General features: G+C 37.7%; 1 protein-coding gene across 11 annotated transcripts in view; it reads left to right on the top strand.

Moving 5' to 3' along the window:
* Positions 1-14,021, top strand: part of AKAP11 (A-kinase anchoring protein 11) — a 49,178-nt gene extending 35,157 nt beyond the window's left edge. For 7 of the 11 annotated variants that reach the window (XM_026009607.2, XM_072760614.1, XM_072760612.1 and 4 more), the window contains 4 exons: positions 4,174-4,257; positions 5,038-5,084; positions 7,471-7,631; positions 10,012-14,021. In XM_026009607.2, coding sequence (XP_025865392.2) covers positions 4,174-4,257; positions 5,038-5,084; positions 7,471-7,631; positions 10,012-10,137 — 418 coding nt within the window. In that variant the 3' untranslated portion in view covers positions 10,138-14,021. The remainder of the gene's footprint in view (positions 1-4,173; positions 4,258-5,037; positions 5,085-7,470; positions 7,632-10,011) is intronic. The other 4 variants (XM_026009609.2, XM_072760618.1, XM_072760617.1 and 1 more) reach the window with 1 other exon arrangement.
* Positions 14,022-15,713: the final 1,692 nt, after the last annotated feature.

Genomic DNA, 15,713 nt, shown 5'->3' with positions numbered 1-15,713 from the left:
GGCTCAGTGGTTGAGCGCCTGTCTTTAGCTCAGGGCATGATCCTGGGGTCCTGGGATCGAGTTCCGCATCCAGTTCCCCACAGTGAGCCTGCTTTTCCCTCAGCCTATGTCTCTGCCTCTCTCCCTGTGTCTCTCATGAATAAATAGATGAAATATTAAAAAAAAAATCTGGGTCTAAGAAGGCAGCCTTTAAAACTGGTAGTGGGAAGTAGGGGTCATATCCCAAACATTATTTGGCCCTTTGCATAACTCTACCTGGAATAGAATGTTAAGACTGAAATTCTCCTCTCATCTTGGAGAAACATAGGCTTCTAGGATTTCAGTGAGGGTCGACATTGCTGCGTAGGAAATCCTAGCGTTGCAGTGGTGAACTAGGGTTAGTGGCCCATGGCATCAAGGGCCTCTGTAGCCAGCTGAACAGCTTTGTGCAGAATGTTGTCTGGTTAGATGGCTCTGTCCTTGGTTCTGTCCTTCTTAGCGTTTTATTAATGATAGAAAATAAGGAATCCTGCCCATTGCCATCAGTGGTTTTGCTTTCCTGTGGGTTCAGTTACCCATGGTCAGTCGAGGTCCAGAAGCAGATGATTCTCCTGATATGTTGTCAGAAGGCCACTTATTGCCTAACACTATTGTCATTGTCCTGTGTCATTCACCACACATCATCTCATCTCATCTCAGATGATTATCATCTCACATCATCACAAGGCTGGTGAGTACACGCAGTAAGGTGTTTTGAGAGAGACAGACCACATTCATGTAATTTTTATTGTAGTATACTGTTAAAATTACTCTTTTTAGTTTTTGTTGTTAACCTCTTACTGTGCCTAATTTATGAATTAAATGTCATCTTAGGGCAGCCCGGTGGCTCAGCGGTTTAGCGCCGCCTTCAGCCCAGGGCCAGATCCTGGAGACCCAGGATCGAGTCCCGCATCGGACTCCCTGCATAGAGCCTGCTTCTACCTGTGCCTGTGCCTCTCTACCTCTCTCCCTATGGATCTATCATGATTAAATAAATAAAATCTTTAAAATAAATAAATAAATAAACAAACTTCATCATATGTCAGTATGTATGTAAAGCAAACATAGTATGTGTAGGGTTCAGTACTATCCATGGTTTCATGGATAGCCACTGCAAGCCTTGGAACACATTTTCTGCAGATAAGGGAATACTGTGCTCATTACTTGTGAATGACTTAAAATAAAGATGAAAAGATCATCTCATTAACCAGAACCAAGTTTCAAAAAGACCGAATCAGGCTGAGACTCAAAGAATTATGTTTAACATGGTAAATGCATTTGGTTCAGAAAATTAACTGGATTCAGGCTGGGGAATAACATGGCTTTATAGCATTTTGTCTGAAAAACACCTGTAGTTTACAGTCTTAATAAGAACAGTTATGCTATGTGGCTGTCGAGGTTCAAGCACAAAGAAAAAGTAGGGCTCATCCTGGGTTGGTAGTGTGATTGCTGAACATACAATTTCTAGTGCCTCACCTTCCAGAGATTAAGATTCAGTAGGTCATTGGAGGTCCCAAGAATCTCAGATGATTTTACTGCGGGTGCTTCAGAGGCCACACTTAAGATATGGCTGCACATGTTTTGTCTTTGATGACATCTGTAGGAACTGTAATTTTCTGGTACAGAGATCAGATAGGAGATAAAAGACTTCAGTGTTTTAGACACTCCGTGTGCTTTTTTACTCCAAGTAGGAAGGTTAGTAGAGGGCAACAGTTAAAGAAATAATAATTTCAGAGTTTCATAGGTGCTTATGAGGAATGTGTAGTTATTTGATCTGAAAGAGGCTTTGGTTTGTGTATGTGGGTCTCTTAAGTACTGCAAACGGGCTGTGAATTTCTTAGAAGCTATGTAGTGGATTAGGTAAGAGATGGGACTGGGCTTGCGGAATTCTTGAGATAGTATTTATGAGATATGTCCAAATCGACAGTAGTTTTCATGTGGCTGAAAACCACAATAAAGAATCTGAGCCTCCAATTGGTTTCACTCATATGCAGAACATAAGAAATAGTGAAAGGGACCATTAAGGAAAAGGAGGGAAACTGAGTGGGGAACAATTAGAGAGGGAGACAAACCATGAGAGACTCCTAACTCTGGGAAACAGACAAAGGGTTGCAGAAGGGGAGGAGGGTGGGAGGTTGGGGTGACTGAGTGGCACTGAGGAGGGCAGGCACTTGATGGGATGAGCACTGGGTGTTATACTGTAGGTTGGCAAATTGAATTTAAATTAAAAGAATCTTAACCTTTGGCCCCCACTGGCTTGAGGTACACCCCTTCTAGACATAGGAAATACGAAAAGATGTGAAAGGAAAATACACAGATAGGAATAGATAGGAAATAGGAAAAGATTTAAAAGAAAATGATGGATGCAGGGCAGTGTTTAAAAATGAAATATCACTGTCAAGTGAAGATATTCAGTTGTTTTATGTCAGATTAATGGAAGATGATTGTATCTCCTAGGTTGCTCGGGACAGGCCAGGTTTGCTTCTGTTGCTTTGGTGTAGTTATTAATGGTGACTTCTTTCATTTCCCAAAGTGTCCTGCTTAGATGAAGAATTATACAGTCCCCCTAGTAAGGTGGCATTTCATAGATAACTGACTTTAAATCGGACCCACTTTGAGGGGTAGGAGGGGTGGGGGAATGAGGTTAAATAGAGGGAGTTTGAGTTTTTAGTCTTCACATTTTTTTTGGCGTTCTTTTCATGTTCACCTAAACTTTAGGGGATGGATTTTGATGATTAATTAAAAGGAGGAATCATTATTGTTGTCAGAGTATGGGTAAGGATTTTAATTTTGTAATATTTTCCTTTGTTTAGAAAATCATTCCTATATTAGAGGTAATGCAATGTTTGAGATCTTCAGTTTTCCCTTTCTCTTTGGCTCACAGCTGCCTCTCCATTCTATATTTCCATGTTTTTCCGTCTTTGGTTTGTCTGACGACAGACCACATAGGCAAAACTCTGGCTGCTTTCAGGGTTTTATGATGGAGTTATATTTGTCTGAGCATAGGTTGAAAAGAAACTACTCAGTTTTAACTTCAGTTTTCTAATACAGTATGGTTTGTGACCGTTTGATGGTGTCAGAGTAAATACAGATACGCAAATTATTGAAATTGCTTGTAAACTCTTTAGAATTTTTAAATAATCATCCCTTTTTTGGTAACTGTGTCAACATTTACTGATGCACAGAAGATGATTTTGTGTTAATTCACTTTTTAAAACCAAAATTTTGGTTTTGTGTACATATTAATTTTTGTAATTGCCTAGCCTAATGTGGGGAAGCATAAGCTGCTTATCACTGCGAACTAATGTGCTTACTAATTATTTTAATGATTAGAATTTTAAGTTGCATGTTTAGGTTTTAATCTGAAAAATTAAATTTAGTATTGTTTCTGAACACAGTCGCTTATTGTTTCTTATTGCTTTGCTGCAATGTTAGGATATCGTTTGCTTTCCTCTTTTGATTAGATAGTTTAAGGTGTCTGTGTGGCATTAGTGACTGGCCCACCAGACAGGTGTATTGCTCGATTAAGCCTTGATTACTCAAAATTCTGATGAAAATGGATGTTATTTGCCACCTACTGAATTATACATAATGTATGAAATGAAGGTAATTGACATAATAAGGGTATTTTGAAATCAGAAAACATCTTTTTTCCAAGTAGTTAGAAAAGGTCTATTTGGGATTATGTTTTGGTGCCTGTTATTTCAGTACCACCCCCTAAATCCATCTGTCTAAAGAGCTGAGAGAATGTTAACAGTAACCTGTGATTTTTTTTTTTTTAATTTTACCCAAACTGAAGAGTTTTGGCTTCTTACAAATTATAGCCTAAGATTTGCCTAAACATGAATTTAATCATGAAACTTCTTGAGGCATTCATCCACTGTCCTAAAAGTCATTCTGTTGTGTCCATACGTGAAATAAATAGAAATTTAGACTATTTTTCCTGATGTGTGGAGGCCAAATAAGAAAACTCCCAAACGCCCGAATCCATCTGGGAGCCGTGATGGTTTCTGCCTCCACAGATGCCCCCCTCCCCGGGGGCAGCTCCCACCCGAACCTCCCACTTACCGCTGACAGAAGCTGTTCCAAGGAAAACCAAGGTCGTCTTTACTATTCATTTTCTGGTTCAGCTCTGTTCTTTTCTTCTTCTGGCAGTAATGGTAACAGCAGTAGCTGGAGCAGTCTTGGTTTAGAAGGAGATTTGTATGAGGACAATTTATCCTTTCCAACATCAGACAGGTTGGTCCGGTCCAGAAACTTAAAAACTGATGAGTCTTTCACACTAATGCATGATGTCATACTCTGAAAAGATCGTGGGTTACAATGCCAGTATGTATCAACCTGCTTTTTCCTCCTGTGTTTGGACGTGATCCTGCTTGATAATTTACATCTAATGACAAAATTCAATTATGCTAAGATACAACTGACCTCTAATTGCAAAATGTGTTACATCTATGCATGTAGTGCTCCGCCTGCTATTTTTCATCCTACCAATTACTATTTCATTAAAAAGAGCTTGCTTCCTACAGGATTTCTGGTTTTTGCTGTTGTTTTATTTGTTTTTGTATGTAATTTTACTTCATATTTAAGGAAAGCATAGGAAAAAAATTTACCGTTAAAAATATGTACATGACATCAGCAGAGGCATTAATAAATATTCATGGCATTCTATGATAATTCAAATGCTGTGTTATCCAACACCAAATTAGTAGACTATTTTAGCTTTAAATTATTTGAAATCAAATTTGATCATGAAATTACTTGGTGTTCTGTATCTCGGTAAGGTAGGCCTTCTTGGTTACTGATGACCTACCTGTCTAGGCTTTGTTTACAATTCAGATTTTAACGTGAAATGGTGTGAGAAGCAAAGCTTCCTTTTAAATTGTCATTTCTTACCTTTTTAAATGTCATATATCATATTGTAACATTCTTTTCCATGTTTTAAGAATTGATTTTAGTACCATTATTAATTAAAGCTTTTTTTTTCTTTTAACTGCTTCTGCTCTTTTATTTGAAAAGTGATGAGCCAGATGATAAAGATGAAGATCCTGAGGATGATGGAGAAGGTAATTGACTGTTTTTCAAAGTGTTTGCATGTTTTTTTGTATAAGGTTTCCTAGAAGAGTCTTCACTTTGCGTTTTCATCCATGGGCCTCCAGGTTATTACAAATTAGGGTATTTGCAAATCACAACAGTCCTGAACTAATGTATCTGGCGACAGGTCCTTTGTTGAACCATTTGTACCATTTGATTGCTAAACTAATGAAGTGTACCCATTGGTGTGAAAACTGAATTACTTAAAAAGAATTATTCAGTTATTTGAGAGGGAAATTTATGATAATCTCTCTCTGTGTAATTATCTTTTAAAACATAAAACCCTTACATTATAATATATAATTTATTAAAATTATGGCATATGCTCTAGTTTTATCCTTCCAAACTAGTAACTTCTTAAATTAGTGTTTAATGTTGATCTTACATAAATCAGAAGGTAAAAATTAAGAGATATTTTAAAATACATTCTTCCCTCTCTCAGTCCTATTCCTGAATTCACAAATAGACATATTTGAAGAAAATATTCAGTTCTTCCTTTGATGAACACAGTTCCAAATATCTAAATACCAGATGCCATTGGTAACAGAGTTCTGGACCATGATTTGTAATCCTTAATTCCAATATTAGAGTATCTGAGTGAATGTAGAAACTTTCCATATTGAAGCTGAATTTTCATTTAGCTGGTTTATTTCGATGGCTTATTTTTTTAAATTATGAAAATACCAATAATGTCTTCTATAGAGCAGCACCTAAAAATATTTATAGTGTTTGAGATATTTGTTTTTGAGCTAGTGCTTTTTTTCATCATTTCCTTAGAAGTAGGGCAAACTGAGAAAAATGCCTAAATGAATTCTTGAAATGTACTTTATTAACACCTGAGTGTCCAGTTAATTTTATCTCCAGTTACGCCTTTCTTATTTAGGGAAGTCATGTACCCATTTTTGAGCTAAAATCCTCAGACTTGAGGTGATTATTTTTTAGTCCCAGTGCTTCTGCTAAGTTAGACATTCTGTTTTTAAGTAGACATTCTTCAGAAAGGGCTTCTAGAAGTAAGTTTTTGTCATTGGATATGACATACGGATAGGTCAATATTTTTAGAGATACAGATAGGCTAGGTAATATTTGCTTTATTTTGTTGACTTAAAAATATGTTGACTTTGTCTAGGAAAGTTGTGTCATGTCTGGTATCATGATATCATGGTGTACTAGACCCATTTTTGATTGAGAGTCATTGAGGGGAGAGGAGGAAAAAGGCAGTACTTTTTTTTATCTTAAGAGAATGACACAGATCTGTTGTCTAAGTGAAAACATTAAGGACCAACACAAATCCTAAAAATGATTATTAGTAGTCTAGAATGCCCTGCAAACTTTAAAAAAGAATCAGGGACGGTCACCAACAAATTTCCATGACTGGCACAAACTGACGTGACGTCTGCCAGCATGCCCACTGTTCACCTCAGTGTGGGAAGGCACTTACTTGTGTGAGCTCTGCTTTTAGCTCAGCCCTCTTTAAGCAGGAGTGATGATAGGGGTCTATGGGGTCATTAGTTTTATAGCCAACAGCGATTCATCCTTCTTTATGTTGAGAACATAATTTTCATAAAAAAGAGAAACTTGTGAGTAATAGCTTATTTACAAAGAGGTGTGCCAGAAAATTCCCTGGTCTGCCTTTTGGGATGTAAGTGGCTGCATGTGACATTTCCCCCCATCCTTTACCTAAAAAATGAAGTGGTTGAGAGCATGGAGCCAGACTGTTATGTTCATGTTCTGGCTCAACCACTTCCCCATTGTAAGACTCCGGATCTCTCTCTGCCTCACATTCCTCACCTGTAAGATGGAGATGGTAGTTCTCACTTCGTAAGATGGGTGTGAGGGTTCCAGGAGTTTGTATATAGGAAGAACTAGAACGCTACCTAGGATGCAATATGCCCTGTACAAGTGTGTGTTGCTTCTGTTACTTAATTCAAGAAGCTTTCTCAAAGTCCATTCAATATATTTCTTTATATGAGATTTCTATTTGAGATTTCGATTTTGATGGTTTATAGTTTTGTTTTAGCTTTATAGTTTTGTTTCCTCTTTTCTTTACCTGTAGATTGTATTTTGACACAAATCTATGGCATTTATAGTACTTGAATTCAATGCCTCAAAATAGAGTTTTGTATTTGTGCTCTCAGTAGATAGATGATCAGCGTTATTCCTTTGTTGTAGCTTTATTTTGCCCTTTGAAATAAATGTTTTGGTTGATGTTAAGCTGAGGATGAGGGAAGACAGATTTTTTTTTTCCTAGCATTCATTGGAATCTTAAGAAATGGAAAATATTTCTCTACCCATGGGAACCAGAGTATTGAGAGTTGAATTGATGAGTTTCACTTTATGTCGTTCAAATGTAAATACTAGGTTTGGGGCCAGACAGAAAGATTCTGCTCATTACCAATATCGACATGGAGCCTTGCACAGTGGATCCCCAGCTAAGGATTATTCTTCAGTGGCTCGTGGCTTCTGAGGCTGAAGTGACAGAACTTTATCTTCATGACTCTGCAAAGAAGGAGTTCATACAAGTAAGCACCTGCTGTGCAGGGTGGTTGTAAGGCCATGCTTACCCATCTTCGGTGTTCTGTATCCCATGGGTGACCTAGCCAGACGCCCCTTGATTGCATAGTGGGTCCGTGCTTGTGTGCTAGAGTCGCATAGTGGGTCCAGATGTTAGCCCTGCCTCTCTGGTAGTGTAACCTTGGGCACGCTCGAGGTTTCCTTATCCGCACTATGAAAATGAGAGGTTACCTTACAGAGGTTTATGAGGATTAAACACAATACTGTAAAAAAAAAAATATGCTTGCTCTAGCGCCTGACACATCCTAAGCACTCAGAGTTAGGTGCCATTAATAACCATGTATTCATATGAAAAGATTGAGTTATTCTTTGTTTTAAATTGATTCATAATTATGCCTGGCAATTAGTATGTCTCCTACTCTGTTAATCCAGTTGTATTAGTGGGAGAAGCTAACATGCTTCAAAAAGCCAGTGAAGGTTTAAACATCTTATAAGGGGCCATGGGGTTCTTAATAATGCAATGTTCAGATTCAGTACACTAATTGGGTATTTTTATCAAGAACTTAACTGTGTGCCAAGCATGTTGTTAGTCAAGATTTTTATTTTATATAGTCTTAAGGTTTTTGTCCCAGAATCTTCCTTATCAGAATTTTGATTTAATCTTCTTATAGGGTATAAAATAGTTTAATGAATAACCAGTGCAAATTGATCTATAACAAAAAGGGAGCAGTCCAGTTACTCTTGATTCCTGGTTCAGAATTTACAAAGATATAGTTTAAAGAAGTGTGTGAAAGAGATATTCAGTAAAAATGACCTTTTGTTGGTATTTTATTGTTTGTTTTTTCTTGGACTTTTGGATTTTTCTAGGTTAGGTTTCTGGTTTGGGGCAGAAGGAGAAGATAAGACAAAGCGATCCTCAGGAAATAAATTGTCAAGAAGGAGTAGATAGGAAAGGTGTGAGAACCCACTGGAGGGAAGCAGATATTTTCAAGTCATTTAGTCTTAAATAAAGTGAGGGCTAAGGAAGACCGTGGGCAGAGCTGAGCGTGAGCATGATGGTGCTAGGCGCTCATCCCCAAGTAACCTAGGGAGGACATTCTGAAAATTCCTCGAGAAGTTAAACCCGGCATTATCATATAACCCAGCAAAACCCAAGAGGAATGAAAATGTATGTCCATTATTCCTACCAGGCCAGAAATGGAAACATCCTAGAATGGATAAATAAAATGTGGTATATCTATGCAATGGAATATTATCTGTCCAAAAGGAAGGAAGCGCATACATGCTACGCCATGGAGGAAACTTCAAGTCACATTAAGTGAAAGAAACTGGTCACCAGAGACCATATCATATATTTTATGATTACATTTACACGAAATGGCCTAAATGGGCACATCTGTAGAGACTGAAGTAGATTAGCGTTTGCCTAGAGTTCTGTTTGGGAGACATGGGGAGTGTTCACTAATGGGTAGAGCTTCCTTTTGGTGCGACAAACGTGTTCTAACAGTCATTGTGGTGATGGTTGCACCCAACTCGGTGACTATACTAAAAACCATGGACTAAGTACACTTTAAATGGATGAATTATATGGTCTGTGAACTATATCACTATAAGGCTGTATTTAACAAGGCTAAGCATATTTACATTACAAAATTAAAGTAGTTTTTACAGAACTAAATAGAACAAAATGAGTGAAGACATATTCTGATACTGGTGACGATGTATTTATTTAAACCTGTATTTAAATTTACTTTTTTTTTTTTTAAATGAAGTATTATTGAAGCATAACATTACATTAGTTTCAGGTGTACAGCATGATTCAATATTTGTCTATATTGTGAAATGATCACCACAATATTTATATACTTTTTTTGGTTGTTTTTTTGTTGAAACATTAACATTTCTTAACTTAGAAAGCCATGTTTCCACTGAGGCCAGAGTGTGTATTCCAGAAAAAAGCCACACTACATGTTGTGGAAGGAAAAATCCACATCCTTCTACTAAGATTGACATCTTTATTATTTTATGTTCCTAATTAAGGGTGTGGCAGATGTATTTAGTTAGGTCGAGAATTTCATGTAGAGATGGCGACTCCACTCCCACACAGACTATCTGGTGGGTGAGGTTGGTGGAGTTCTGTCTCCCAACAGCCCCAAAGTGTCATTCCCTGGAGGAGATGTATTTGTCAAGGGCAGGAAGGAAGCATGTTTAGTTTGTGTAGAGGGGTGGTAATTTAGGAGAGGAGGCCTTGCTATAAAACTGGGAGATAATATTTTACTGCAGACAGCAAGAATCTCATAGTTATCTGATACTAAAAATAAAAATGGAAACTTTGTTGTTATGAGATTGTCTTTGGCTAACATTGGACATGCCTTTCTTTCTTACCAGCTCTCAAAACGATTACAAGAAAAGGGATGGAAGGTGGGGGACGTCGTGCAGGCTGTGCTGCAGTACTATGAAGTGCAGGAGGAGAGGCACAAGTCACTGTTTGATTGGCTCTTGGAAGACGCGTAGAACAAACTTCCAGCCCCAGTACATTTTATCGTTTTGAGAGAGGAAGAAATAGATCAAGATGCATAGGGTAAACTTTGAATATTAACATTTACAGTGAACTGGGAGGGAAGTAAATCAAGCTTTTTAAGCGCATTCAGTCATCCCACGTTGTATATAGTTCATACTTTTGTAATTTCTGTCAAAGACTATCTTCATTATGCTTCTGTGCACATGCGTAGTGTGTTAAGACCCTCAGAACGTTGATTTGAAGGAAAGTCTGACCATGAGGTTTTCAGGGACATCGACAGCAGTCTTCTTGCATCTGAATAGTGCTGCTACAAACCACACTGAGGTGGCTGAGGACAGAGTCCAGGGACAAAGAGTTTTGCTCCTTCACAAACAAATGCTGTTCTATTGAGAACTAATCTGACAAAAGAGCTTTGAGGCTAATGGTCCCCGCCCCCCCCCCCCCACAATAGAATTTCTGTCTTATTTTTAAAAGTCAATTTTATTTCCACAGCTCAGCTCTTGGTAGCTTTTTGAATCCCTTGCACTATTTAATTTCTTAGAAACATTGGTATTTTAGGTTCCGATAAATACCATAAATGATAGTTTCCCCGTCCTTTCATCGAATGACATTATTTACTAATGTTGCCAATCCATCTGGCATGAAAATGAGTATGTGTTTGTGTGTGTGTGTATGTGGATAAGGGAGACTTTAACCTTGCCTAGTGGGTTTGTGCCCTTTTTTTTTATTTTACTGTTTTCCTGGTTAGAAACCCTCTGTTGACATTTAAAAAATGCTTTAAAATAAAATGTCTGTAAAGGTTGTGCAGTAAGAATTTTTCTTTCTTTCTTTCTTTTCTTTTTTTTTTTTTTTTTGGCAACTTTGGGCCCCTAACTTATAAATGAAAATAAATAACAAAACATGTTAAAATTTTAAAAATTAATGTTGATATGGAAATGCATCCAGAGAAGCCCAGTAATGATTTTCATGGTCAGATTTTTGAAAAAAAAAAAATCCACAAAACTCTCTGCCTAGCAAGGATAAGCCTTTTCCAGAAAAAGAAGGGACTCCCAGCACCTTCTCACTCCCATAACCCCCTCCCGCGATAAAATAGTAATTGCATTATTTTGTAAAGTCGTCTGACATGATTTTTCTGGGCTCCATGTTTTCTACTACTTTGTCTTCAGAAACTGCCACTTGACTTGAATAGAGGACCAAGATTGTGTCTTGGTTTTGTATGTGAGGATATGCATGTGTGAATTTTTGGTTCTTCCATTAGTGTTTTGTAATCTAGAATAAATCACTTTTCGTTGGGGGCTTTTGGTTTTGCTCCATTTCATTTTCTTTTTTCCCAGAGCACTGACAGTTCTGGAAGCTGCACAAAGTGTAGAAGACATAGCACCCACCAAGGGGCAAGGAATAAGGGCACTTACATTAATTTGAATTAATAATTATGAGAGAAATGTATTTTATAACGAGAGAGTAAAGTTCGCTCAAGAAAAATGCCCAAAGCTACTTAAATATTTTGAGGTTACAGTGTGAACTTTGATTTTTCTCAACTTAAAATAAAGAAATAGAGCAAGCTTTATAAATAAACTCACCTAAAGTTTCTTCAAGTATTTTTTATGGTGGAGAAATGCAGGAAATCTGTATAGCCGGAACTGTTTCTGTCTTTAGCTTCTCCAAACTTGAGATGCAGCAGCACTGGGCTGGGTTTATGAACGCTGGGAGCTGGGTTGTTAATCATAACAGGGATTAACTGATTATTAGATTAGATTGCATTTTTACACGTATATGACTATCAAGTTGTGTTTAGTAACTTCGATACACGTACGGGTTTGATTAACAGCAAATTGAGTTCTGCCTTTCTTTTAAACTTAAAGTGAAAATATATTCGTTTTGTAAAACTTCCTGTGCTTGGAAATGTTTATCTTTATATCTCTTATGGTAATAATCATTTTGAAGTAGATTTTCCTCCTATCCTTGTTGTCTCTGCATTTGCTTGGAGCTGTGCTGGAGTCAGGGTTCCTTTACTTAGCCACCACGGAAGGACAGACCAGTCTGTAGGTGTTAGCATGTGCGGTAAGAACCCTAATGGAACTCTCTACCCTTGTAGCAGTGCAGGGGTGTAGAGAACGATATTAAGTATTGGCAGATGTGAAAAGAAGTGTGAGCAAAGCTCCTTATATGGAGAGAAGTATCTTTTAATCAAGGACATTCTAAACTTACTTTCGTTAAAGGCACTTTGTGATTATTCCAAAGACATCTTATGTCTGTTCGGTTGCTCGGTCTTCAGAACAGCCCTGTTTGTTGAGAGGACCACCCCGCCCTCCTCCCCCACCGTCTCATTTTATTACTAATCTACTTGACATATTTATATTGTAACATGGTAATCTTGCCATTCTGTGCATTTCGGCCCTCATGAAATTACCATGTCTTATTCAGAACTCTTAAAATTGTGATATGCATTGAGTTGAATTCTGTTTATCAACTTCAGAACCCTTGAAGGATCTGTGGAAAGAAAGTGAATGACATGAGGCCTATGATAAGGGTTTTTTTTTTTTTTTTAAGAACATTGTTTTTGACTGAAATGTAGCAATTCTTTCATAGCCTTCTTTTCCCAAGGCAAGTTTAAATTACATTTATATTTTGGATATTATTAATGTTGGTTTTGAAGATATTTCTTGATTTATACAAAATGAATGATTAAGTCACGGAGGAAAATTAAAATATCAATTGGGTTGGTTGATAGAATTTAATGGAGTAATAAGACCTTTGAGAGTATTCACTTAGTGAATACATGCGATAACATCTTTATACTTTGAAAAATGTTCCACTTACCCTTTCAGATATTTGATGTGAATTAATTCAACTCATAATACTTGCATTTTGCTTAAATAAGGGTTTTATGTTGCTGGTAGGAGAATTTAATTACTTATTAAATGTACCATGTATAAAGTGAAAGACCGTTTATCTACGTGGCTTTGACATCAGTGCACATTTCCCAGAAGCAAAACTTAACCCCGACTGATCATCAGAAATCAGACTCGAGATATCTTCTTAGTTAATTATTTAGTTAATAGTATGCTTTCATAATTCACTGTCAGTTTCCCATCAGTATGTTGCTTTAAATTTTATATTTCTCAAAGGAAACTTCCCACAGTTAAAAAAAAATATATTAATGCATCCACACTCAGGGTATAGGGAAAATACTTTTCCATATAAAGCCCTGCCCACCTGTCACCAGCACAAGACAGTTAGAGCTTCAGTGGGAATTATGTGATTACCCTTCAAGTGAAATGCATTTTTTCCCATTTTTAGCAAAAGACCCCACACGCGTTTACTCACTTACTGTATCCCTGCTCTGAAGATGGAGATGCAGTGTTGGTCACTCTTGTCACTTTATTTATTTATTTTTTTGTTTTACCATCCATGTACATTCCTTTCACATGGGTAGAATTGTAGTTCTAGAAGTTCATTATTTTATTTTTGTTGTAATGTTTGAATACTATTTAATATCAGGTTTTAATATTGCTGGATTTGCTAACTTTGGTTACTTGTGCAGTGTTTAAAGTAATTCACATTCTTGTTTAATATATATATATAGCAAAAGCAGCTTTGGGTAATTGTAGCTGTTTATTTGTGCAGAATTACTACATTAAGATCTCGTATAACAGTAACTTTTTTTTAAGCTTTTCTGTCCTTTAATATGTTCATTTACCAAAATACGAACTTCAGGATGCACTATAATTTTGTTTTTGCAGTGGCTCAAAATAAACATTTCAGAAATCACCTTTGTAATAATTTGCAATTAATTGTTCTTTTATCTTTTATGAATTGTCTGTGATCTTTCCTCTCCCAACTAAGAATTCTCCAATAAACGTAAGAGATGCCTGGCCTCAGTTTCCTTCTATACTATCTGGTTAACTGCTCTGTCCTGAACTAAACAACAAAGGCGTTAATTGAACTGCCGTGATAGAAGACACATAATCTCCATGCTTCTAAAATGGTTTCTGAGAACTACAGAAGCAGGGTATTTTTAATCAGACCCTGGATTCTGGCTGTATATTCAGACGCCTCTGAATGCTGACATAAGTGACTCGAAAGGCTGGCTGCCCAACCTATTTTGCATTTGAGTGCCGAGTGGAATATTATGGTTGCGTGTTCAGGAATTCTGGCCTGGATCCAGCACTCCTTCCGCGGGCGATAGGGAGCATACATACCCCCTGTTATGCCATGTAGCATCGGGCTTAAAAGTCAGATGTTGATTGTTGCTAATGGACCATGACTTGTCCTCAGTGGGTAAAGCCCAGAAATTAGGGACAGGGGCCCTATCGCTACTTGTCATGCAACCTCTCACCTAAAGCAGGTAAGATCAGTATCGTGCCTAGAAAAAAATCTGAATGATATACCAGCAATTCTTCCATTCTCCAGGGTTGCTCAAAGAGGGGAGGAAGGTTCTAGAAATTAGAGGCTTAACTTTATTGCTCCTGAACAAAAAACAAATCCTAGTTGTTAAGAGCACCATTTTTTAAGTGCGTAGACAAGAAAGAAGGGAGACACAGCACAGGTTTACCAAGAGCAGGTTCTATGAGATCTGCATTTCCTTTTTCAATAGAATTGTTCCACTGGCGCATTAGGATCCCAGAGACCTGGTACCTGTATCTTAACGAGGCATTTTGTATGGAGAAAAGAATGAACAGTTGTGGCTTCTTGGCTTCTGAGAATGTGTTCCCAAAGACGTGTAGTTTTAATAGGTCAGTGTCGACCTAGAGGGTCAACACCTAATGTACCGAAGGCCACCTGCTGTATAGCCATTTTATACCCGCCTTGGGTGAAGATCGTGTTGGAATATACTGACCAGGGGTGTCGAAGAGCATTGCAGGGCATTGCACGGTAACCATTTTGAAGGACAATATTCAAACAATTGCAATAAACTTGGACAAGGAACTTCTGAGTCTGTTTTATTTTTTTTCCCTTTTTGTCCTTGTGACTGAACCACGATTTGACATTTTCTTCCAAAGATGGGAAGGTTCTCTTGCTTACACACTTTTACAAATTGAATATTCTGAGCTCAGATATTTTCCTCCAAATACCATATTTTTATGACTTTCTAGACATACACATAGTTCTCTCCCAGTTACATAAATTCTGTGAACCAAGGAATTGAAGCTTAGAGATCCTGTAGGGGCTTACGATGATGTGAACTTGTGCAGAGTCAGAACAAAGCTGTCGGGAAAAAAAAAGCTGCCAGAATTACATCTGAAATCAACCTCCTCTCTTTTTCTGTTTATAACAGAATATGGGCAGTTGTGGGGCAAGGGGGATGGATTCCAGGGAGACTAAAATGTTCTGATAAGGGCTTTTCCAACCAACAAGTCTTATGTCTTTGAGTCACCTCAAGTGCGTCGTGGCACATTTTGGGCCAACTTAAACTGCCTAGATTTGGCAAGCCAGCTGACCTTTTCTACTGCATTGAACCCTAAGAGGCCATGGCCTCCAGGAGGGGTCTCTGGTTAGACACAGAGCTAGGGAGATAACGGACAGTATGTTTAAGAAGCCCGATCACCGGAGGCCTCCGGAGGCCCAA

Source organism: Vulpes vulpes, chromosome 6 (genome assembly GCF_048418805.1).
Source record: "Vulpes vulpes isolate BD-2025 chromosome 6, VulVul3, whole genome shotgun sequence".
Taxonomy (NCBI): Eukaryota; Metazoa; Chordata; class Mammalia; order Carnivora; family Canidae; genus Vulpes; species Vulpes vulpes.
The sequence above is the reverse complement of the archived record's forward strand: the minus strand, read 5'-3'. Positions and strand labels throughout refer to the sequence as shown.